This window comes from Amphiura filiformis, chromosome 20 (genome assembly GCF_039555335.1).
Source record: "Amphiura filiformis chromosome 20, Afil_fr2py, whole genome shotgun sequence".
NCBI classification, from domain to species: Eukaryota; Metazoa; Echinodermata; class Ophiuroidea; order Amphilepidida; family Amphiuridae; genus Amphiura; species Amphiura filiformis.
The window spans coordinates 26,533,446-26,558,869 of record NC_092647.1 but is presented as its reverse complement, the minus strand read 5'-3'; the positions used below and the strand labels follow the sequence as shown (position 1 = coordinate 26,558,869).

Sequence of the window (25,424 nt, the reverse complement as noted above, 5' to 3'; positions counted from 1 at the left end):
ATATAGCACGGCTATAGCTATACATTTAGAAAGTAGGTCCTATAGCGCTAAATTATGACAAATAGGCCTACATGTCAAATTAAAAACAAACCCGAACGCAAGTCTGAAGGGTGTAATGAAAATGCCAACCCGCGATGGGGGAGTCATTCAAAGTTCACCTGGAGATAGGAGGGACAGAAAATTAAAATCCCCTATAATAACACGCAAATTTTTCTAGGTTTGGACAGTGGATTTTCCCATGGACCTCATCCTATGGAATCCATAGCCCCTATAAATTGAAATTGCAGGCTATCACGGGAGCAAATTTCCAAAATTCACCTCATTTACCAGAACATCCAATTGGGGATTTGGGCTACTAAATCGCTGGTCAGGCAATCCTGGTTTTCAATGGAAAAGGGACCTGGTTGACAACAATTGAAATATCGATTATTTCTGCTGGTTGCTCTCGAGAGAAAGTACGGAGTTTGAAATTGTTGGAGCATGAAGGGAAAAAGGGTAAAATAAATTCTGACAAAAAGGTGTATCTCTGAATTGTGCTGATTTTAACATGTATCGATCGACTTTTAGCGCGACTATGCATTTCTAAAGAATTGGTTGTCCTGCGTAGAGACTGTAGTAACAATACGTAACTTCGCTGGCGAATTGGAAATCAAATTAAGCACTTCGTTTTCATCATTTTTGTCCCGATATACCCAGTAGATATTTTTTCGAGAGGGAAGTCTTTCACTTGTTACCTCTATTACGGCCATAGCTGTTCTAAGTACCTTGCCATGATTTTCCCCAGTGACACTTTAATCTTTACACTTTTCTCACTTCTGAGGAGTACTGAAGAATTGAAGCCATTTGGGTGGACGCGTTTGGCATTAAAAACACAAACGTGAAAGCGTTAAGCAGCTGTTATAAAAATTATTAATATCATTTACTGTTAGACATTTTTGCTCTCTTCATTAGGTCCGCCGGTTCAAGTTGACCTTGGATTGGATGTTGAACGCTTAAGCGATGTATCTGCTTCGACCATGGTAAGATACTGCATTGTCAATATGATCCAATGGTTTCATTCCTAATCGCATGGTTCAATCCACATTTTTTCGTAATCGCCACTTCCCGTTGGCGGCGTTTGGGTCTGCTATTTCCTATTAGGTCGGAGTTAGCAAAGCAGAAAACTTCCAAGCCAAAAATGTAAGTTATGTGTTTCCAATTATGCAAAGTTAATTAGCCATGTAACTATAAGGACTGTCTAGCTGAGACTTGGTACATATGTAGTACATTATTAATAGAAGTATATTACTTTCAGCATTTTGCTAATTTTATTCTACATTGATTATAGGCTATTAGAGTTCATTTTATTTTTTCATGAAATTAACCTTTATTAATTAAGCAAAAATGCTACACACAACATACTTCTATTATGCTAGTATAACATATGTACCCAATCTGAACTAGATAGTCCGTATAGTTACATGACTAATTAACGTTGAATAATGTCATTTTTACTTAAAGAAGTTTGAGATCATATTGCATACCGCACTACCGTAATTACTGCTGATGAGGGCTTTGTCTTTCATAATATTTTGACCCTCATCATCAAATCGCTTCATCTGTAACTTGATGTCCGTTAAAGTTTACATTTCAAATCACTTACACTACACGATCTATTCCATCTCAATGTTCTACGGCCAAGTTCTTCAACGAACTATGCTACAACAATGAGACGTGCATAGCAAGCTTCGGTTTCATAACGTGTCGTTCGTATTTTTGAAGAGCTTGTTTTGCTGGGGTATCATCGGTAGTCTCAGGAGGTGTCCTACCAAAGTAGCCGCCTCTTCTTGATTTTATTACTCCACTTTGTTTCATTGGTTTTCTCGTAAAGTTCTTGATTTGAGATTTTCTTTGGTCATTTGATGTATAATAGCCTTCTCAGCATAGTTCGCTGTTGTACAAGAAGATACTTTCTACGTACGTGTTGAAACGTTTGTTTGGAGTGCCACATTCTTGTTTTTGAAAATGTGATTTAGTTTATTATAAGCTGCTATGGAAAGTGTGATATCGGATTTTGTGTCCAAAAGTGGTCCTAGATATTTACAGGACTCAAACTGCCATCACCATTTCGTTTGATTTTATGTTTTTCCGTTTTACGACACCCTGAAATTGAATAAAGCAAAAACAGCGATTCGAAAGCTATATTATCTACAACGTGGCTTTAATCGAACTCAATTTTTATTGCCAATCAGGCATTTTGGCCGCACCATTCTTAGGACAGGTTGTTAACTTCAGTTTCATTTACATCCACATTACGAAAGCATTCTGTGATAAATTCTAATGTGTGGGACTGTCATATTTGGAATAGTGTGGGTTAGGCAAATATTAATATTCTTAAAACTATCGTAATGCTTGCTGTGCATATATATTGGCATACAAAAAATCATTAAAAAAGTACGGTTATCACCTTCAATGATCATAATCATAAATAAAACCGTTCGAACTATTTGGAAAGATGAATTTGAGCAAGACATTAACATTCTTTCATAAAATATTATAGAATACCGCCAGGGATTAGACCCTGTTGTAAATCTTTACCAGGCCTATAGACCCTATGGAATAATCTCAACCAAAACCTATATAACAATTTAAATGGCAGACATGTTAGTTCTAAGTTCTAAGTGTCTCTAGTTCGATTCCACAACCATGCATACCTGTCGCCTGTGTTATAATTTTGTGCACATCTCCTCTTATATGATACCTTTGGACCATTGATCCCCCTCCAATGCTCTACAAATGTATGCTAAACTAAAGTTTAAGCCAGTGGCCCTGCTGGGTTTTCCCCCAGGTTTATTAAGACATTCGCATATAAATTAAGCATTTTGAATTGTTCTTATCAAGAGGGAGTGTTCCACACGCAGTGGATAATAATATCGTTGTTCCGATCCCCACAGTATAGCATTTCAATGTTGTCAAACCTAGACCTGTCTCCTTGACAAATCCTTTTCCCAAAATATATAAAGAATTTGTTTTAAGGTGATGTGGGATATCGAAGATAAAATTGACATATAACAGTTGATAACAGCTGACAAGGTCAACAACGTGAAAACGGTGGTTCTAACGGACTTCTCCAAAGCGTTCGATATGATAGACCACAACATTGTCATTGAGAAATCTATCCACCTGGGAGTCCGTCATTCCATCATTCCATGGTTGTGACTTTGTCAGCAACCGTATGCAATGTGAATCAATCACTCTATGAGTTCAAAGTTCACAATGGTGCCCTCCCAAAAGGGACCAAACTCGGCTAAATTGGCTTACAGGTTATCATTAATGATGCAGTTCAGACTAAAGATGCAAGCATTACTTAATGGAAGTACGTGGACGACCTGATACTTGCTGAAAATTGTCCGTATTTCCAGGCAAGCTAGCTTCAAGATACACTGGACGAGTTCACTGAGTGGACAAACAAAAACAAGATTATGAATTAGCAAGCGTCAGGCCATCCAGATCTGTTTCAAAAAGGACCCCTCCCCTTATGAGCTTAAGATAGCTGGTAAGCCCCTTGACTATGTAACTGAGGCTGTTAACCTTCAAAATTACCTAGGAAAATGTTAATAAAGTACGAAGTCCAACCAAAAGTTGTTTATGCTAAAACTGCTGAAAAAATGGTTTTAATGATAAAGAACTAATCAATGTGTACAACGATTATGTTCGCCCCATTCTCGCGTATACAGATGTAACCTGACACTCCTCGTTAATAACAAATCAACAAAGTCACTTGGACAACTCCAAAGACGTCCATGTAGGATCATTTTAGGCCAAAGATGTACCTTATATGCTGAGGTGGTGCAAGCTTGTGACTTTCAACTAGAAGAACAGATCACTGTTCAGAGCGTTAGAAAGATCTCCTTCCTCGATCCACACAAAGCGCTCGTGGTCACGCCCTTCGCAATGCGCATAAATCCACCCAGCTGCAATTCAGGACTTTCCGCTTCCAAAAAGGTCTTGTGAAATTGCTAAACAAATAGTGTTTTATTATTTTAAGTTCTTTTTTTATATATAATTTTAAAAGAGCAATATTTGTTTCCGTAAATGAAATCATTCGGTGCGTTTTTTAGACGGCGTTCTAAAAAACTGTTTTCATGTTTTTTTGTTTGTTTTTATCTCTGTAAATGTATCCTGTAATTTAACGGGTATTTAAATTTTTGATCAATGTTAATAAAATGTAAATATAAATACATTATATTAGCATGCGAAAATTTCCTCGTGGAAGCCTCTTGGATGACACAATTTCAATGCGGACGAGTGACGTAGTATTCGATAGAGTCTATTGCGAACGTGTTTGGCATATTTGTGAAAACCTCAATTGAGGAGACGTGTCTCCTATCTTAATACTGCGATATCATCTTACAGTAATAAGAAGCGAACATGAACACAAGTTCTATGGATTGATAAAAGAGACATTCAAAAAACTGTTGCAGTACACGCTCAACCCAACTATTGCGTTTTGACGGAATTGCACTCAATAGCAGATCATTTTTGTACGGTCGTTTGAAGCTTGATTCTAAATGTCAAGCTTATTTAATTAACGAGAGACGATTTACTTGACCAGATGTTTCTTTTGTTAGACCTGCTCTATCTAGCCTTGTTCATGTTGACGGTTACGCAAATGATTTGAACGAATATAGGTTTTTCACAATCCATGACCAATGCCTCGGAGTAATGTATGTCCATTTTTAACACATTATGGTAAAGGCCCCTTCTTAAGCCTTTCATTTTTGCACAGAGATTTTTTCCCTGTCTCTGAGATGACCAGTTTGTATTATTTTTGTTCAGTCCAGCTTTCCAGAAAGTGACCTGCGCGTGGAACATTTAGTCTTCATATTTTTGGCCAGAATATAGTAAAATAAATTACCCATTCTCAGCTAAACATGGGTAAAATATGACAGGTTAAGACATTTGTAGCGGAGTGGGAAACAGGATATAGGTTTAAGCAAAAACCTCAAGCCTGCCACTACAAGTAATGTTTATTCGTCATCAAAGGAAATACACCAAAATAAAATATAAATTTTGGGTTCTTATTTGTAGAAGTCATACCCATGCAGATTATGGTGTATTATACAAATGTGAAAAAAATACGGTTTAGAGATCACTATTTGATTTATATACCTCATACATAGATTTTTTGCCAAATGTTTACACAACAAACCACTATTTTCGGCAAATGTCACACACAAGCTACCACTGAGTCGGCGTGTAGATGGCACAAGTCATCTCTGCGTAAAGCAGTTCACGCAGTGAGTTAGTTTTTTTTAAATAAAGATTAAACTAAACTAAACTAAACTAAACTAAACTAAACTAAACTAAACTAAACTTTGTTGCCAAGACAGCGGGAAAATACTACTACTTTTGCCCAGGGAGTAGTACTACTATTTCCCTCCGATATGGAACAACCATTCCACTCAGGAATACTTAAACTATTTCATACCACGTGACGCGATTCCATTCTAACAACCAGAATCTATGTACATGGTATATGATCAAGAATATACAAGAGGAACTTGTGGAATACGAATTGCCTGAAGAGTAAAAGGAGACGCAGTGATCGGATAGTAAACGTGAAATTGGAAAAGTGTTATGTCGGAAAGCCGCCGCGTCCATGTCAGCTGAAACGGCAAACTCATTTTTTATTTCTTGCGTTGAGATGTTCTAGTTGAATTCCGGTACCTTTTTAATGAAATATGTACGTGATGATTTTTCTGCACTGTTTTCCTTTCTCAGGATTTTTCGTTGACCATGTACCTACGGGAATACTGGCATGATCCTCGACTGGCCCATAATTCAACATCTCATCTCATTCTTCAAGGACTAGATGTAGATATGGTGTGGTCACCTGACATATTTTTCATTAATGAAAAGAGCGCTAAGGTTCACGAAGTAACGTATAAGAACAAACTAATTTACATTCTACCAAATGGGAGTGTCTCGATGAGTATGAGGTACGTTGCTATTAATCATTATTCAGGACTTTAATTAAGAAATAAAGGGTAATGCATTATCCTTTACACCTAATGTGTCCGAGGCAGTACAAACGTAAATAATGGGTGAGGCGCAGCCGAACCCATTATTTAAACGTTTTTACTGCCGAGGCCACATTATTTGCGTGTACAGGATAATACTGCACCCGTTATTTCTATTCTATTACCAGAAAATATGGCGATTTAAAGAGAATATATCATTTTTTGGCACAAATATTGTAAGTTGTTTACTTCAAGGTGGTGCGCGTACGCGTACGCTGTCACATACGCGTATCGCGGAAATATTGCACGCGCAACCAAGCGTAATGATGTGCGTAGAATGTATTACGGCGCTTGACCCATTATTGCAGAATAATGGGCTCTCACGTGACGTGTTTTAACAAATCACAGTGCGCGATTTTGAATAATGGGTCGTAAGAGTAATATAATACGCGATCTATAATCGTAATTCTGCTGAGATGTGGTCGCCTAACCGAATGCACAGTCAGCCATATTGAAGTTATGAAAAAATATTCTTAACACACCAACATTAATTATTTCGTATTGTTTTCACGCCAAAATTATCCTACATCTTGTATAATGATTAATACTAATGACATTGGCATGGCGGAGGCAGATTTGGTTACCAAAAGTTACAACAATAGCATCAGTAACAACAATAAATACCAGATGCGTCACAACATCAATTAATAATGTGTCAAGTTAACTAGACATAACAGTTCTCTAAAAACCATTTTTGAATGTGGTTGGGCCCTTTGTACTCTCTCAGGTCCGTTAAAAACTATTAACCTTGTCCTAACACCTCCCCCTATTTTTGTCATCCGGCATGCTGTAATGTTCCTATTTTATACCCAATTGACTTACGATAATCGTAGATCCTTCATTTTCGTTCAATTCACGAGTTTAATTGTATATTTTTCATATACTAGTCCAGATAAAACACACTTACGTGCAGACGTTTCGATAGCTACCAGCTATCTTTCTCAATGCTACTGTTGATGTGATGATCGTTGAACAGCTATTGTTGATTGCTGCTTGGCAACGGAGTTGCCAGACGATTTTTCCATCAACAGGTCGTCAAAGATGTGACTTAGGTTGTACTGGCCCTCGTCTCGGTTCATTGTGGTGCCTTGTTTTCTGATGGTGATGGCCTCCTTTATCCACTTTGTGTATTTATCACTCTCTTTGCCAACGATCTTTGCCTCATCCCAATTGATGACATGATTATTGTCCACAACATGATCAGTTATCGCTGATTTGTGGATGGTTGACTGCGACGCTTTCCTGTTGGCTCTAGTGCGGATGTTGGTAGCAACTTTCTCTGCCTCATTTCTGTGTTCGTCTATAGCGTTTACCGAATTTTCTGCCGGTTTCACCTATGGGGTAAGTAAGATCACAGTTTTGCACGGAATTGAGTAAATGACGTCGGTAGAGTTGTGTGGTTCGCGTTTATCTTTAGGATGGACAAGAAGATTGCGTAATGTACTGTGGGGTTTCATTGCGGCATGAATGTTGTACGATTTCATGATTCTAGCAACACGCTCGGACACCCCTTCTACATACGGTAGCGTCATTAAACCTCTGGATTTTTCACTGTCGTCTTTACTAGATTTCTTTGCTTTTTGCTGGGGGGTGGCCATTTTACTCTTGACTTTTTCCACACACCAGTCCGGGTACCCACACTGTTTTAAAGCACCTTTAATTATCTCCTCCTCCTCTTCCTTATCCTGATCTTCCGTGACAATTTTGTCTTTTCTGTCAAGAAGTGTGCGAACTACACCAAGTTGTTGGTGAAGAGGGTGGTGGGACTTGAAGTTAAGGTACTGGTTGGTGTGTGTGGCTTTCCGATAGACTAAGAGCTTTACGGATCCATTTTCGCGGCGAACGATAAGCGTATCCAAGAATGGCATCTTTCCGTCGACTTCCTCCTCGAATGTGAATTTGATTGACTGCGTATCATCCACTTGGTTACGATGGTCAGTAAGCGGCTTAACTACGTCTTTGGCTACTACTTCCAGGATGTCGTCGACGTATCTTTTCCAAAGCTTGGGCTTACATTCAATGGGGGCTGTCATGATGGCTGCTTGCTCTAAGTATTCCATGTAGATGTTGGCTGCTAATGGGGATACCGGGCTACCCATCGCCGCTCCGAAACGATGTCTAAAAATCTTACCGCGAAACGTAAAGTACGTGGTGGACAAAATAAAGTATAAGAGCTCAACTACATCCTCCGCAGTCAGATTGAAACCTTGCGATTGGTTGTAGTCTTTGAGCCAGCGTTCTTTATTGACTCTTTCCTTCACTATTTCTAATACTTTGCTGATGGGAGTGCAAGTAAATAACGCGACTACGTCGTGGGAATTAAGTATGTCCCCTTCATCTATGAGAATATCCACAAGCTCTTCTGCAAGGTGACTTGAGTTCTTAACGTGATGCACTGTGTTCCCTACCATAGGGGCTAGGATATCCGCAAGCCATCTCGATGTGGCATAGCCAATCGTAGATGTGTAGTCCACTATAGGTCTGAGGGGTGCATTTGGTTTGTGGATTTTGGGAGTGCAGTACAGCCTGGGAATGTTCTCGGCAGTCGGGTATAACTGTTTATATTTTCCAAACGTGATCTTATCTTCCTCATTAAGTCTAGAAAGAATGGCTACAAGCTTTCTCTTATATTTCTGTGTTGGGTCTGATGGCAACTCCTCATAAGTTTTTGTATCACCGAGCAAGTTGTTGACCTTCTCATTGTACTCATCTTTGTCTAAAATAACAGTGGCTCTCCCCTTATCGGCGGGCAAAATAATGATGGAATCTTCTTTCTTTAGATCTTTAACCGCCTGTCTCTCGTCTTTACTTAGATTTGACTTGGGAGGCTTGGAAGATTTGAGCGCACTCGCTACTTTAGCTCTAAGTTGAATCGCTTCCGGGTACGTAAGCTTTTTACACGCTAACTCAGTGGCAATAACAAACTCATCACTACATACATTAGTCGGCGAAACCGCGTAATTCAGCCCTTTTGCAAGCACATTATTCTGATTATGACTTGATTTATACTTAGAAAGGTTAACTACCCACTTTTTAAGCTGTGTTCCAGTGAGGTAGGGTTCCGAAGCACCAGTAGGCAAGCCGTGTTTTGGTTCTTTGTTTTGGTCTCTCTCTGCCAAATTCTGCAGCTTCCGTACATGGCGACATTTTGTTTTCTCAAAAGTGTTCTCGCGAATTCTCGTTAGGTTGGACGAGATTTCTTTGTCCAGCTCCGATTTCGCGGGAATTACGGCCTTTAATTTCTTTTCTAAATCCGATTTTTGACCTTTTAAATTGTCCAATTTATTATTTATGACTCTTACTCTTTCACGAAGTAGACTGCGCTGTGCTTGCAAAATAATGTCTTTGACTTTCTTGATGTTGATCGGGCACTTTAGTTTGAGGCTAGGCGGTGTGAGGCTTAGATCGCGGCATCTGAGAGTATAAACAAGATGGTTGCGATGACGGGCGATTTTACGTTCACAATTTTCTAAGTCACGGAGATGTTTCACGGTGGCTTTTCCATAAATATCCCGAAGACTCTTGAACAAATTCATCAGGACTGTTCCATAAAACTGTATATTTTTTCATATGCTATTGTTGTAGTGTGTTTTCGTACAAAACGTTTAAAACGTTTTTTGTGACCTTTATATAACCCGACATGTAATGTTATTAAAACGTTTTTACCTAAACCTAAACCAAAAAGGTAACGTGTTTAAAATGTTTTTAAAACATTTTTAAAACGTTTGTGTGCTTGCTGGGTATGTACAAAAGAATAGGCAAAATTGATTTTCGGCTAATAATTTGTTCCTCAATATAAAAGGAAATGACTATTTCAACCTAACTAAATTTGGAATAATTTTACCTGAGCGAAATCAAAATCCTTGGTTTGACTGTAGAAACCAATGGTGGGCCTCATCAATCCCCCCTCTATGGTAATCTTTGACGGCCAGTTATACCCCCGGATAAGGTACTGGGGTAAAAAAAATATAAAAAATGAGCGCAAAGGGTGGATCTACGATTAGCTTAGGTCGTTAGAGCGAAACCATGTGCGTTTTTTGTGACGATTGTGTTAGTAGTTCGTAGTTCAGGGTTAAAGCCATTATGATCGTTTTCGATTAATTTTTTTCTTGGGGTGGGGTTAACCTGTCTTGTTTTTTAATGTGTATACATGCAAATTGGAGCCATTCTAATGTGTGACTTTGTATTACATTTATATGGAGCTCTAAAGTAAGTGCTACATTAAGCTCTATATTAAGGGGTTAATACAAATCAGAGTTTTATGTTAATGTAATATCCAGAGTATTAAGGCAAGTGAAATACAAAGAAGTCTAACCCTAAGTAAGTACAGCATTAGCATGTCACAAATCGCTTGAATATTTCCTCCATGGAAGTACAGACGTGTAGCATAGAAACGTTAAGTTGTAAATCAACATATTTTATGTTGTACCGACATTTATTACCAATTCAAATTATTTCTTTGCAGGCTCAGTGCAACATTAGCATGTCACATGTCGCTGGAATTCTTCCCCATGGACTCACAGACTTGCAAAATCGAAATGTCGAGTTGTAAGTAAATGTTATGTACCGGTGTCGTCTATTATCAAGTCATTTTATTTCTTTTTAGGCTAAGTGTAACATTAGCATGTCACATGTCACTGCAATACTTTCACATGCCCTCACAGAGTTTCAGCATGGACATGATAATCTAAGTGTGTAAAATGAACCCGTTTACATCGCATTGTCATCTCTTCGGCGTTATCCCTTAACATGGTTTGCGTTGAGGTAATAGAGAGTTTGCGAAATAAAGTTTGAAAATTCACTTCAACTGCAACGGCAACTTCAGAAATATCGATTGGATTTTTGCTCAAATTTACTCTAACACGAACGTCTGATTGGTTATTGCACCAACAGTGTCAAGTCGCTTAACTCGGAACACGTGTATCAATGAGCGAGCAACAAAAGAGCATATATAAGCGAATGTATACCTGGACTGCTATTATATTGTTATGTTGTGTCCGATGAGAGCGCTGACATATTGGAAAATGTTGCCAATCAATATTCATGAGAGTGTAAATTCAACCGCCGGTTTTCGAAACTGGGTGACTTGTGTTTGGTAGATGTGAAATACTTGACTGAGTGTTTTAATTACGTAACGCATAAAAGGTTTGGCAAGTGCAACTCGGTATTGGGAAAATAGTGATAAGTTTAAAACACAGCAAAAACACAGCATGTATGTACACATCTAGCTTGAGAAGCATCATTGAAATGTTTTGGAACACAGCAAAAAAAAACAGCAAGTAAAACTTGCTGGTAAAAACAGTTGATACGTTTTCAATCATAGTAAAAATCAATTCCCGGTAAATAAAAGTATGATGTATTTTAAAAGAAATTGGCAAAAAACACAGCAAGTGCAACTCGGTATTTGGAAATCAGTGATACGTTTTAGTACACAGCAGGCATGCCCATATCTAGCTGGCAAAATATCATTGATATGTTTTAAAACATAACAAAAAATACATCATAAAATCTAGACTTCGCAGATATAGCAAACTATAAATGTTGAGAATTTTACCCATGTACAATTTGGTTTTTACCCTTTTAACATATTATGAAATAATATCTCATTACTTAAAATTAAAAAAATGCGGCAGTACGCAACTTCACGCTTATACTGGGTCGTCAATGGTCTCTATCCTCGACTATATTTACTGCTCATAGATTTTCGCGTTCACTTCGACTTCTCTCTTTCATGGCATAATGGTTTGAATGATACTACTATATAATCATGATAATACTCCAGGCGTTGAAGTCTGTGCTTCTGAGCCGCATTTCGCAAACTCTCTTATGACATATTGTAACTACATTATCGATAAGTGAAATGTATTTGAAATCAAGCGTATTCAATGTTATAGTAGAACAAAGAAATTATCAATTATTTGTTACTTACCATGTTTTATAAACTTTAACTTTTGTCAGATGCATACAATACTGCCGAGATGACACTAAACCTTTCGAAAGAAGACGTTGCCATTGATACAGATATGGAAATACCAAGCTTTAAATTCCTTAAATTTGAAGTTAACAATAAAATTATGTCATTTTCTACAGGTATGTACTAGGTAATACACAAATAAAAGTCATTAAGATAGTTTAATTCATTTAAAAGGTAAAAGACAAATTAAGCCCCTAAAGATAGAAGAGGAATTGTATGACTTCTATATTAGATCCCAAGGCTTGGCATTAAGAGTGTCATATCTGCCCCATGTCTATGAATGCATGATTTCGTAATCATTACTATTTAGCGTTACTTCAAGAATCGTAAGACCTGCGATTAGTGGCTTCCGTTACTCATACCCAAGATATCGACATATTAATATTAAGTTCATTGCAGCTTTATTCAATCTCACCAGCCATCCGACTCACCTTACGTGGACACAAAGCTCACTTGTATTACGTAAGCTTGCTTACCTCTACATTAAAGCAAAGCCTGTAACCTTGACCAGTTGAGTCATGAGGGCAGTGTCGGGTCATTGGTCACAACCCCCTTTTGTAATATGGAGCATACTGTCCAGAGTTAGGTTACATACATTTAAAGTTATTAAATTTATTTTAGTCATTTTTAGTATTGGTGCCAATTTCGGCGGCCATTTTAGGTGGTATCACAGAAGGACACTGATGGCTGGGATGCCTTTTCCCTTTATTTTATCTTAGAAGTATATTAGGCCCTAAATCAAGCCAAAAAGTTACAGTTTGGTTCAGAAAAAATCCTGTTATAGTATAACATAACCTTTTTTTCAGTATTTGGCGGCCATTTTTGGCGCCATTTTGAAAAATTACTAACTGTTGGGAATTCTTTTGTCTTTATATTAACTTGAGTTTATGCTGGGCTCTTTAATTAAGCTAAAAGGGTTAGTTTGAATCAGAAATAATATTCATATATGGTCATTTGTGATTACCTGCATTTGGGGCCATTTTGGACGCCATCTCGAAAAAAACATTTGTGGCCAGTTTATATTTTTGGGAACATTCTGATTATGTCATCTCAGGAACCCACATGACGTGCCTCTAGCTCCCCGAGTATTGTAGATATTCAAAATTATAACTTTTAAATATACATTTTGTATAATTATTACGTTTTACGTAAACTAATACGGGGTGTTGGCCAAATGCAAAAGTTCACAAGTTGCCGCGAACATGCATGTGCATGTGTCATCTCTCTACAGCGTGACGTCATTGCACTAAAACTGAAAAAGAATAAGTTTCCCGTAATGAACTGCGCGCTGATCCTGAACGCCCCAAAAGCTAGGTTTTTTTTTCACAATTCGGCACCTTTCCGAGCTATTTAAAATATTCAAAAATGATTATTATCATTAATAATGCTAAACTTACGAACAAAATTGCGACCTTTAAAACATTATACCCTTTTACCAAATAGTTTCTTTATTTTACTCTTTCTTGTTAACTATTATAGCGTGTTATTTCTCATTTATTGTTTTATGCACTCGCTTCTCCTTCTCGACTTGATTGCTGAGACAACCAGGCCAAATCATGGGTAATATATTTATATAAATATAATTATGTTATTTCGTCGGCTGCATCACATAGTGATATACTCGACATTTTTAACATTTTTGAGAAAATTGGTATATTCGTTTGTTATATTCTACTATACATATTCACCAAAAACCATGCCTTAAAGTGGGTAAATTAGTAAGATATTAATTAATTTAATTATGTCGTATTTGCAAATTGGACATGTCTGTATCAGATAAGTATTTGCTGTTAGTAAAGTATTTGCGCGACTTTGTCATTGCACGATAAAATTGCTGTTTTGTGCTTTTCACATACTGAGGTACTAGCACATCGTATTTGTCATTTGAACAGCGAAATTGTTATTAGTCCTTTTCTTATATATAGTGACGTATTTTATTTAATATTGATTTTTTGCAGAATAAGTTATGCTCTGATAGTGATGAGTGAATTACATTGGAAATTTAGTATACTTGCATTGATTTTAAAACCAGGGTTTTAATCGACAGTAATGTTTTAATCAAGATTATGCAGCAAATAAAAATCGCAAATTTTCAAATTCGATTTTCTTGAAATACGTATTTTGCAAATACATCAGTATGTGATGCGGCCGATGATTTATTCGTTTGATTTTTTAAAATCTACTTTTATTCGTTTGATTTTTTAAAATCTACTTTATGTCTTATACATGATATATTTCACGATCTGAGCGAAATGTCATTAAATTAAATTATTTACACTATACATTTACTGGAAAAATAGAATAGTAACTTCACTTTTATTCGTTTTAATGGTTAATATGAGTTTGTTTTAAATAAAACCATGTGATTCGTGCTTGATAATTATTTTTCTAACATATAAGACATAATGTTGTGATTGCCGGACACTTCCTTTAATCTTTGGTTTGAGCCATCCTCGACACAGTCGTGCATTTTATGTTCTTGAAAAAAAAAAACCCTTCATCTTGCGTTGTTCCTTTATACCCTAGTGTATGAGTGGGAGCTGGCTTATAGACTCCTTGGCAGGTTAAAGACTCAAAAAGCAGTGCCCCACTTACAGCGTTACACGGAGATGGCCTAATAATGAAAATGAGATGGGTAATCAGTGATAAACTTTGTGCGTTCATGTTTTAAACAGTTGTTTTTCATGGAATGTAGACTCACGTGGAAGTGTACCAGTGATGTGTACATGCATGGTGACATTGCACGGGTTATAGGATTTATAAAGGCATTAGCGTTTAAAGTACATGTAAAGTCAGCCAATCCCACACAGTGTCATCGCCCCAATAACTTCATGGCAGAAATCGCATGGTAGGTTGAATCCACAGCCACGCATGGCCATTTTGTTCCGACCTGTTTTGAGACGCATAATGGGCCGAGGGACATCTGACTAAGGCTATTGACAATAGCCTGGTCACTGACCTCTGTAGATGTTAGTGAGCATGGTACACGCCATGGGGTCATCTGCTTTTAGACTGCCTCCACGTGTGGCCTACGCTGCTCTATAGTTCGGCGCATATAAAATCACAATTTTTGTCAATTTTTGAGCTCAATACGCACGGTTCTTTCTCAATACGCAAGCTAACGACTATTATATCCTTTCAACACATACGTTCAAGTGCAAGCATCAAAATATGGCTTCTTTAGAATAAACAAAAATACGGGAGATATTCATCATTTTCTACCCCGGTATCCAAAGAATTATCGTCTGAATATCAAACCGTGCATAGCACATTCACGTGTATCGATCCCGGGTGTTGATGTTAGTGTCTCTGCTGTACAATGTAATTATTAACCAGGCGATGTCGGTGTATCCCGGCAGTAATACTGCATAAATAATGAAAAGTCGTCTGTTGTTTACCACATACGTATTCTGTGATTTATATCTACATTGTGAGCATAGGTTGCTATACCCACGACGACAGAATATGACACCAATTTAATACTTAGTTATTTTTAGCACGAATCCGATATCCTTATATTTTTGTTAAGATATGGATATTGCACATGCGCAAACAAATTTAACAAGACTATTAAAAACATGAAGTGTAGTGTCACCTAAAAACACTGCGTGCCATATTAAGAAAGCTGGGGTGTTTATAATCGTGGAAAATGCATTTTAAAGCGGAATAAAGCTTAATCTCATCGCAACATCATCCATCGAGCAGCCCTATTCACTTCCATTTAAAAGTGTGTTCCAACGAGCACGTACTATCATGTGATGTAGCATGTAAACATGTAGCCAAGGCCATTTTGGATTCCTGTTCGTGCTGACATATTGTAAAAACATATTTTCTTACACAGGTCATTTTCATATATGCGAAATCAGACTGGAATTTGAGCGCCAGATGCAAGCTTATTTGCTAACGGTATATATTCCCAGCTGTCTTCTGGTTACAATTGCATGGTTGTCTTTCTGGATCGACGCACGGGCGGCACCAGCGAGAATAACACTAGGAATTACGACAGTGCTTACGGTGACCACGATGACTTCAGGAATATTGGAAAGACTGCCGATTGTTACATATGCAAAGGTAGTAATGTCCTCTTTTTTATAGTTACTTATTAGTCCTACGAGTCAGTATTAATAGACCATAACGGTCATTCCCTGATATCCCTTGCAAAAATGTGCAAAAATTGAGAGACGACGTGATGACGTCTTCGTCGATGCGCACATCTTTACTGTGCAGTTTTCTTTGCACAGTGACGATCTGCGCATTGCCGAAAAGGTACTGTGTAATCGATTCTGGAAATTACGAAATTAACATTGAGGGTATACATTTTTTCTGTTGTACATCCTATGGGCTGCAACTATTTTCTAACCAAATAGATATCTGCAAAAAGACGACAAAAAGTATAATCCTTTCCAGGTCACAATAATTAATATATTGGTTGGTCATCTCAGTCTCTCAAAATCGGTAAATTGTGATATGTCACACATTACAATACTACCCTTTCTAGTCTATTTTGATGTATAATAGTATTTACAAATTGTGATGCGACCTACTCTTTACAGCTGAAGTAGGAATCAAAATCACTGATATCGCAACTCACCCATAACATGCCTTGTGGTATTGTGCTTTATATAACTGGGGCTCCGAGTTCCAATCCCATTGATGCCTATTAGCAAAATACATTTTCCTTTTTATTTCTTAACAGTAAATCTTGAGAGAGTACGTTCACACATTTGTTAAATTGAGTGGCTCAGTATAAAAACGGCGTATGGCACATTTGAGATTTTGAGAAAAAGGTATCTTTTGCAATCTTGTATTCATAGGGAACTATAAGAAAGGGTGTTTTCTTTTACTTCTAGCGGTAAAAGGGGACTGTTTACTGTTTCTTTGGCTGATAAATAGAGGTCAGTAGGAAACTTTTACCTGAAAATCTAAATTTGATCAACACGCCGTTTTTATACTAAGCCACATGCACAAAAATCAGATGGCTAGAAAAAACATTATAAAGGGTGCTGGGTAGAGTGGAATGCTATAGATGGGTTTATGACAGATTAAATTACATACGCGTCTTCCTGCTCTCCTAGGATATCCTCAACATAATGGATTTTAGAAAGGGTCTGAACCAATGATTATAAACGAATCTAATTCGTGATGCAAAATCAGTCGGAACTCGGAAATATTAAATTTTCAGGTTCGTATAGGATTATAGTAAAAAGCATTTTACAAAGCTGCATTTGGATGAAAAGTCTATTGAAATTGAACAACCAGTACAAAAGATATGAGCAATTAAAGACTTTCCAAAACATATGGAAACAAAAGGAAATATTTCCTTTGTTTGGGTATATCTCAAAATCAATATTTCCGAGTTCCGACTGATTTTGCTGGATCGCATCACATCTATTGCTTGTTTTATTTCTGGCTAGAGGACGGTTGGGTGGACATGTTTGACGATCCACTTCTCTACTTTACCCTTTTCTTCTTAATATTGTTGCTCCCTTGGCAAAGGCGTTTAAGATGCTTGACTCGGAAACCCGAGGGTCTGCGCTCGGTCCCAGGACGGAGAATATGCCTGAACCACGTATGCCTCGCCAATGCATGGGTAGAGTACTGTTTCTTAGTATTCTTATTACTACCAGAAGTGAAGTAGCAATAACAACTATTAATATTATTTTACCGTTTCAAAGGCTATTGACATTTGGCTTGCTGCTTGTTTGCTGTTTGTATTCCTATGTCTGCTGGAATATGCTTGGGCTAATTACCTTGTAGTACTTGAGGTAAGTTTGCTTTCTCAGATAAATCTGTAGTTTCTGCAACATTTATACGATAAATATATTGTAAGATAACTTAAGATAACATATATATGTCATAAGATAACGTGGCTACCCCCACCCCCCCCCTCCCAGCCCCACAATTTTTTTTTAACTTAAAAAACATGCTATTTATGTTAATCCATAAAATATCATAAAACACTTCAACAACATTTTAAAAATGTCGTCAAAACGGTTTCTAGTAAACAATTTTGAAAGATATTCTATTGAAATTTTTAATACTACGATAAAATGTTCTGCAGTAAGATTTCAAAAATGTTTTTTAAATGTTATGAAAACTTTTTATACATTTTTCTAACCCTTTTGGAAACAGAGTTTTCATGAAACCACTTTACCATAAAATGTTTATTTAAAATGTAGTGCACATTAAAAACAATGTCAAACTACAGGAAACATAGAATGCATTTAAATAATTCTTAAACCTTTTGAATTATATTTATTGATTGAAACAACAACAATTCCGTACCTTCTTCGCTTAAACATGCAAAGTAGATTATATTTAAATTTACGAACATTTTGAAAATACCGAGGACATAGCTTCGGATCGGAACATGATTGCACATAACTCAATTTCGACAAAACAGTTCGTCCTGGGTGTCCTTTATTATGTGATGAAAACCTGACGTGGAAGTATTTTCTTCTTAGTTTGCCTACTCTGAGCATGGAATGATATTAGTGTGTATTGTTAGTAAAGGTACGTAATGGCGTAAGATGTTCTTTCAAAACGTATATTTGGTTTCTCATTCCACAATCTCAGCCAGTATTATGCTAGAGTATTCTGCTTTTGCCATATCATTTCTTTCTTGCATGTAAACCTTTTACTTATCAGTCCGATCCAACTGCCTGATCAGGGAACACTGTCGAATCAGGCAGCATGTTGCCTGCGCAGGCAACATGGTATCCCACAATGTAATGCTCTATTTCAAGTAGAGCATCCTTTAAACTCCGTTACTTCTTGGTTTAGAGTAAGGAAGTAGATAAATATATAAAATTATCAATGGGATGTGTAATCAGTAGTATTTTTGCATCAATTTTAGTTACAATAAAGGTAATTTGCATATTTAAATCAAATTTTTAAAAAAACGTTAGAAATTGTTTTCAGTGTTGAAATTATTTTCCTCCCGGTGGAATATTTTTTCGCCCGGTGAAAAATTGTCAACTTACATGTAGCTTATGTGTGTCCAAGTAAAATTTCCACCGATCTTTTATAAAATCACCATGAACAATTTAGTCCTTAGGCTGCCAAATTCGGAAGGGTTACCAAAGCCTGTGTTGCCTGCGCAGGCAACATGCTGCCTAAGTCGACAGTATTTCCTGATCAGGTAGTCGGACCGGACTGCTTACACGATATAATTGGTGTTGTCTTGTATTTGTGTCATTTCAGCAAAGTCGAATTAAAAAGCGGAAATCATTGAAATCCACGAAAAAGAAGGAGGCAGCTAACAACGAGGATAATAACTTTGACGAATGCTCTGAAACGATTGAAGTGGAGTCTTGTACCGAAAGACACTTAACTGCATTAAGGCTGGACAAGATGTCAAGAATTTTCTTTCCGGTTATATTTGCTCTTTTCAATTTGATATACTGGCCTGTTTACCTTTACAAAGGAGATGTAATATTATTGAGCAAATTTGGAAGCAAGTGACATTTACAAAATATATTTCTAGGTGTTAGTGCGAGAGGGCCCTACCTGCAATATCTGCTAGGAGTCATATTCTTAGATATGTGTTTAGAATGCATACATCAGATTATTGCCTTGGGGTAAGATGTTGGCACATCACCTTCGTATATTGCATTAATGGTATCTCAAACGATTAACCATATCATTTTTAGGCACCCTCCCAGCAAACACATAACGTTTTTAAAATGGCTGATTTTAGTCAATAATTGAATGTGGAGTATCTGTTTGGATAGAAGCTATGACTTAATAAACATTCTTTCTTCAATAAAGCAAAGATTCAATCAGGCATCACAAGGTTCTTTCTTCTGCAATAATAAATGTAGCAATTAAAAATAAGAGGGCACGGTGGCTCTTTCACAAGGTTCTTTCTGCTGCAATAATAAATTTAGCAATTAAAAATAACTAAGTGACTTGTGTAATAAAGTTTTGTTTACCTTTTTGGTAATATATTGTTGGTCAATCTTCATTCTCAACTATAGCCTCATTGCAACGATTCTTTATTATGTTGACCAGCTTTCGAATGCATTGCTGGTTCAGGTGATTCCGTGCACGTTTTAGAATTATCGACAACCCTTGTAGTGTTCTTATAATTATGCAGTCTGCCTCAGATGGTCTGAGAGATGTTCAATTGGGTTACAGTCTGGGGACTTTGCTGTCCATGTCATTAAAGTTGTTTAAGACAATTGTATAGATGTGAATAAGCCTTCATAAAAATCCATATGTAGAAAAAATGCAACTTTGTTTTGGCCCCAAATTTTATAAATTTCTAAATTTTCTGGTGAAGGACAAAATAATGTTGGACAAAAACGTACCGCACATGTAATGTTTAACTTATCTGGCAACATTTCACACTTTAAATCAACTTCGGGGGCCTAACGATGTTTAGTGAAAAGCCCAACTTTATGAGGAGGGGGCTTACTTTTTGGAATCGTTTGTGATGGCCGAAATAATAATCAGGATGAAACTGGGTCGTTCCATTATATATCGAATGTTCATCTGTTTTAAATTTATTTATTTATAACATTTGATAAAAATCAATACCCAAGAGTGCTCAAAGAGCACTAAACTAAAGAGAGGCCCTGTATACAAAGCGAACACAAAATTAGCCAAAAAGCAAAAACGAGATAAAAAGACAAACAAGGAAATGGAAGCAGCAACCAAACACAATTAACATGATTAATGGAGTGCTTTACTTACAGCTTTGAAAGCGGATAAGGTGGAACAACATACACTGTCTTTGGTAGCCCATTCCACAACATGGGACCAAGGTGAAAGAAACTTATTTGATAAGGCATGAGGCGGCTGAAAGGTGGGTAGAAAGTATGGGAATGGTTTATCTTGTTTTGTGAATGATGTGTGAATACATTACGAGCAGATGATCTATGAAAGGACGGCAAGATTTTTAAAAACATCCCGCACGGTGAGTCCCGAGGAACCTCAAGAGAGGGAGAGTTAAATTTGGAATGTCGGCTGCCATTATCCAGGTCCCAAGATTCCGATATAACCCGGCAGGCAAACCTCTGAACAGACTCCTAAGCAGCTATACTCAAGAGCTGGGTGGACAAAGGAAGTGCACAGGTTGAGACGAAGGTGCTGGTGAGCTAGGTGATTTCCGATGGATCAGGCTAAACATCCGACGAGTCTTCTTACAAATGACATCAATGTGCATATTCAACGATAATTTGCTAGGAATATGAATGCCAAGGAAGATGATGTCAGTAGCTATATCAATAGGTTGAGTATTAAGATGTAACAGAATGTCCGGATAAGGATTGTTTTTGGTAGATAGAGATTTTGTTGATGCCATCTTGAAAATCAACTATATCCTGGTTTGTAAAGTGTAGTATCATCAACGTAGAAAACTAATTTGCTACCCGCAGATAATGGGATGGGAGATATGTTGCTGTTGATAAAAAGCAAGAAAAGAAGGGGCCTGGGATAGAGCCCTGGGGAACCCCAGCAAACAACGGGAACAAGAAGAGATTAACAGCCATCGACGACAGCACACTGGCACATGTATGTAAGGTATTAATTACCCCAAAATAACATTCATTTGTAGGATTAGAAATGATTATACGGCAATTGCTCAGTACAATTTCGATATGCAATATTTCGTTGACATGATTGTAACTTACAACAGAGTGTACATTATTTGTTTGTCTTTTAACATGTCTTCAGTGACAAAGAGAACAGTATTTGCCATGGTAAAAATATTTTTCACACGTACATACACAATGGTATGTATTTAATTTTACTGCAGAATGTGAAATAATTATACTGTGCCAAAAGTATCCTTACACTTGGAAGACAAATCCTAATTTTAAAACTAAACTATATGTAGGTAAATGTATTTGGTTAATAGATGCACTATCTAATCCGGAAAAGTATGACGCCCCATTGCATCTAATGTGACTTCAGGAAGCAAAGTTACAAGCATTTCATTAGACGAATGTCCAGTTTTAAAAGTGACCCATTGGCCTATTCAAAACTCCACGGACTAGACATCTGGTTTGAGAGTGGTGAATGGTTAATTTATGCGTGCCCTTAATTTAAACAAAAAGAACAACATAAAACTGAAACAAAAAACTGACAAATAAAATAAGTTATGAAAAGAAATAAGAACTGCTTTAAATAAAGCTTCATTGATGAAACTGTGTTGTCTCTTTGTTGCCCTTTGCGCCTTGCATGGGCCAGTTTGTTTATTTTAAAAATGGACCTTCGTCTATTCAATTATTTGTAACTTTACTTCTTGAGATCACATTAGATTCAATGTTGTGTCATAGTGTGCAGGATTAAATAGTGCATCTATTATAAAAAAATTACCCGATATGGTTCAGTTTGGAAATTGTGATTATTTTTCCAAGTGTAAGGATGCTTTTTGGCACAGTATATTTATTTATTGTTTAATCTGTTTTTTTTTTCAAGTGGAAAATTAGAATCATTATATGTAGGGTGTTTATGGACCAAATTATAGTGCCACACGTCATTGCGTTCAGTCACAATGGTTCATTATCAGTCGTCTTAGGGCATTTAAATAAAGGCACTTAATTTAATGCCCACGTGACCAGATGGGCGCTGACATTACAGCGTTTAGACATGATGTCTGGACATTTGGCACAGCGGGTGGTCTTCCTGTGTATTTCAATTGGAGGCGCGGGATGCATGTCCAAATTTTCTAGTAAATTTGTCATTTTTTACAACTTTGTAGCATTATTGTAAGAGTTTCCGTCGATAACTTTTTTTCAGAATTTAGTTCTTGAAAACATATATACTAAAAAAGCAGAATCCCCGAATGTATAATTAAGTTGCCTTTTAAATTTTCAGCAATTTTGATGATATTTGTCTGAAAAATTCCTATCTCTTAGCATTGTAGCACATCTACTGATCACTTGGTGGTCTTGGTATGGCCAGGTGGTGGTCGCCGTGCATTGTCTGAATTCACTACATTTTCATCGTCAACCGTGTAATTGAATGGGATTATTTTGAACTTTTAAAGCGCTTGAAATGTCACAAACAAATAGGCCTATGTTAATAAAAAAAAATACATAAATACAAGCTTAAACCGTTGGGGTTCGATAATGAACCCGTCAAAACTAACCAAGTATATGTAAACTGCCATACGGCCGGGCGGTTTCACAAGTTGCCGGCTCGATCATGCCATTCGCCGCCGTCACGTCGGCATTAGATGTTATTGCCTTTTATTTAATACCCTATGGTAACTGAATTATGTAAAAAAAAGAGACCGTTTTAAATAGTGTTAAAGGTTGCATCTTAGTCCATAGGAGTCAGCTCTCAAACAATACAGTAGGTCAGGTCTAATCATGTGTTTGTTGTGTCTGACTAATATGGACTCAGGTGCAACTTTTGAAACGGCCCCTTCTCTTACACAATTAACCATTGTGACTGAAGGCAATGACATGTGACGCTATAAATTAGTCCACATGTGTAAAAGACATGTGGACATGTTTTTGAACTTATTTAAAAAAAGGTATCAGGGGGAAGTTGTGGTCCCTATTATGTATCATGATCAAACAGTAAAAACAATTTTGTATTGTTGTGTTATCTACGCATTCTTTTGTTTGATTTCACGAAGGAACTCTTGATAAATGTTATGCTATTCTCTAATACTGGTACAATTTTGATTTTACCCATTCGTTGTTAACTAAACATATCTCGAGATTAAAACAAGCAAATTGAACAGAACAAACGGCATTTAAAAGCTAAGACTGCGTCCTTTACGTTGGTGTAAGCATGTTACAACAGTATTTTCTTATTCCCAAAGAGGGCGTCTTTCAATTGCACAATTTTTGAGACAGGCTGTACAAACTATTAAATGGCTCAAAATCACTGTAATCGGTATGTAATATGTTTGAAATCATTTATTATTCTAACTGAATATTGCTTTTATTGTAAATAAGTCAACGATGCAAGTTTCTTCCATCTCAAATTTCTATGATAAGGGCTTTCATCAATTTGTAAAAAAACTTTGGCAGTTGGTTTCATAATTTATTAATTAGCAATGTGTAATTAAAAAGAAGAGACTCACCACAGAGGAATTCTATAGGTCCTAGGTTCCCTGCAACTTTAATCTCTCAGAGCTTCGCATTAAAGTGCAGGATGTATCTAACATATTTTGACAATTAATCAGTAAGTTTAATAAGGTACAGTTACCCTCACCCTTTGCCCCAGCGTTTTAAAAGGGCTGATAGTGATAATGATACTAAAGTGTACATTTTAAACGTTGGAAAATCGGAAGCCAATTGACAAGATCCCAATCTTGTAAAGCTTAATTCAAAGGTGGCAAAGATTTTACTCTGAAGACCATATCAGACACGATTGATCTTTATATTATATCGCATCTTGTGTCATGCACGCCGTGAACATTAATAATATACGATGGTACTTTATTTGCTAGGCTTTGGTGGCTGCAATTTTAGTTTAAGTATTGTTTGTTAAGCTGGTTTATTTCAATAGGTTATCACTAAGTATCAATCTAGTCGGTCTTGCCTTGTTATATCACTTTGTGTTGATGTAATTATCAGCTAGCTTGTAGGAATCTATTAATCAGCTCCATATGCGTCATTACCCGTGGACAATATGACGATAGAATCACAAAATATAATTGGTGTTTGGTTTCAAAATGACACGCAGCGTAACAAGACTTAACCAATGGGCCAAACCTTGTAGACATTTCAAATTGTTATTGTATAATTCGTTTTGGGGCAGGAAAAACCTCCTATGTGCTTTGCCCCCTGAACATGTTTAAAGCAAAACCCCTTCGCTTGGAGTTGAGCATTCATTTTTTTCATGTATTCATTATGCTCATAGAAGTATGCTAGAAATGATTTTAGCAAAATTTGAGGGGGTGACCACTGACCAACCAACCCATTTTGTTGATGTGGCTGGAATGACTCATATGTGAGTAGGAGAACCTAACTGATGTTTTTAAAGCAAAGTCATCAAGACCCAAAGCCAGTATCTCTCAGAAATGTTGACCAAGAACATATTTTCAACATACCTGAAGTTGACGGTGGGGTCAAAAATGTACAAAAAATGTACAATTGGAGATTTGCATGGGTAATATATCAGCTAAAAGTATTCTAATAGGCTCAATATGCAATAAGAGTAATGTCCTAGCAAAGGGCTCTGACTGGCAAAAAAATGGACAAAAATCATTTTTACTTTTGGAGTTCTGACAACCCCCGAAGTTGGTCCTGGATGGACCAAGTTGCGTTTTGAGGGCCCTATATCTTTTAAAGTAAATGAGTTACAAGTTTTATGATGCCAGATTTGAATTGTACACAAAAATTACCCCAGGATACCGACTTTTCAAAGTTGCTAGGGGTTCACATTTATGGACCTCCAAACATCTTTTTTTACGCTGACCC

At 36.9% G+C, this 25,424-nt stretch overlaps 1 protein-coding gene across 3 annotated transcripts in view; it reads left to right on the top strand.

The window, feature by feature from the left end:
- Window positions 1–19,981, top strand: part of LOC140143012 (glycine receptor subunit alpha-2-like) — a 159,628-nt gene extending 139,647 nt beyond the window's left edge. For 2 of the 3 annotated variants that reach the window (XM_072165039.1, XM_072165038.1), the window contains exons 3-10: window positions 952–1,019; window positions 5,764–5,981; window positions 10,528–10,610; window positions 12,021–12,152; window positions 13,585–13,596; window positions 15,878–16,107; window positions 17,712–17,801; window positions 19,240–19,981. In XM_072165039.1, coding sequence (XP_072021140.1) covers window positions 952–1,019; window positions 5,764–5,981; window positions 10,528–10,610; window positions 12,021–12,152; window positions 13,585–13,596; window positions 15,878–16,107; window positions 17,712–17,801; window positions 19,240–19,500 — 1,094 coding nt within the window. In that variant the 3' untranslated portion in view covers window positions 19,501–19,981. The remainder of the gene's footprint in view (window positions 1–951; window positions 1,020–5,763; window positions 5,982–10,527; window positions 10,611–12,020; window positions 12,153–13,584; window positions 13,597–15,877; window positions 16,108–17,711; window positions 17,802–19,239) is intronic. The other variant, XM_072165043.1, reaches the window with a different exon arrangement.
- Window positions 19,982–25,424: the final 5,443 nt, after the last annotated feature.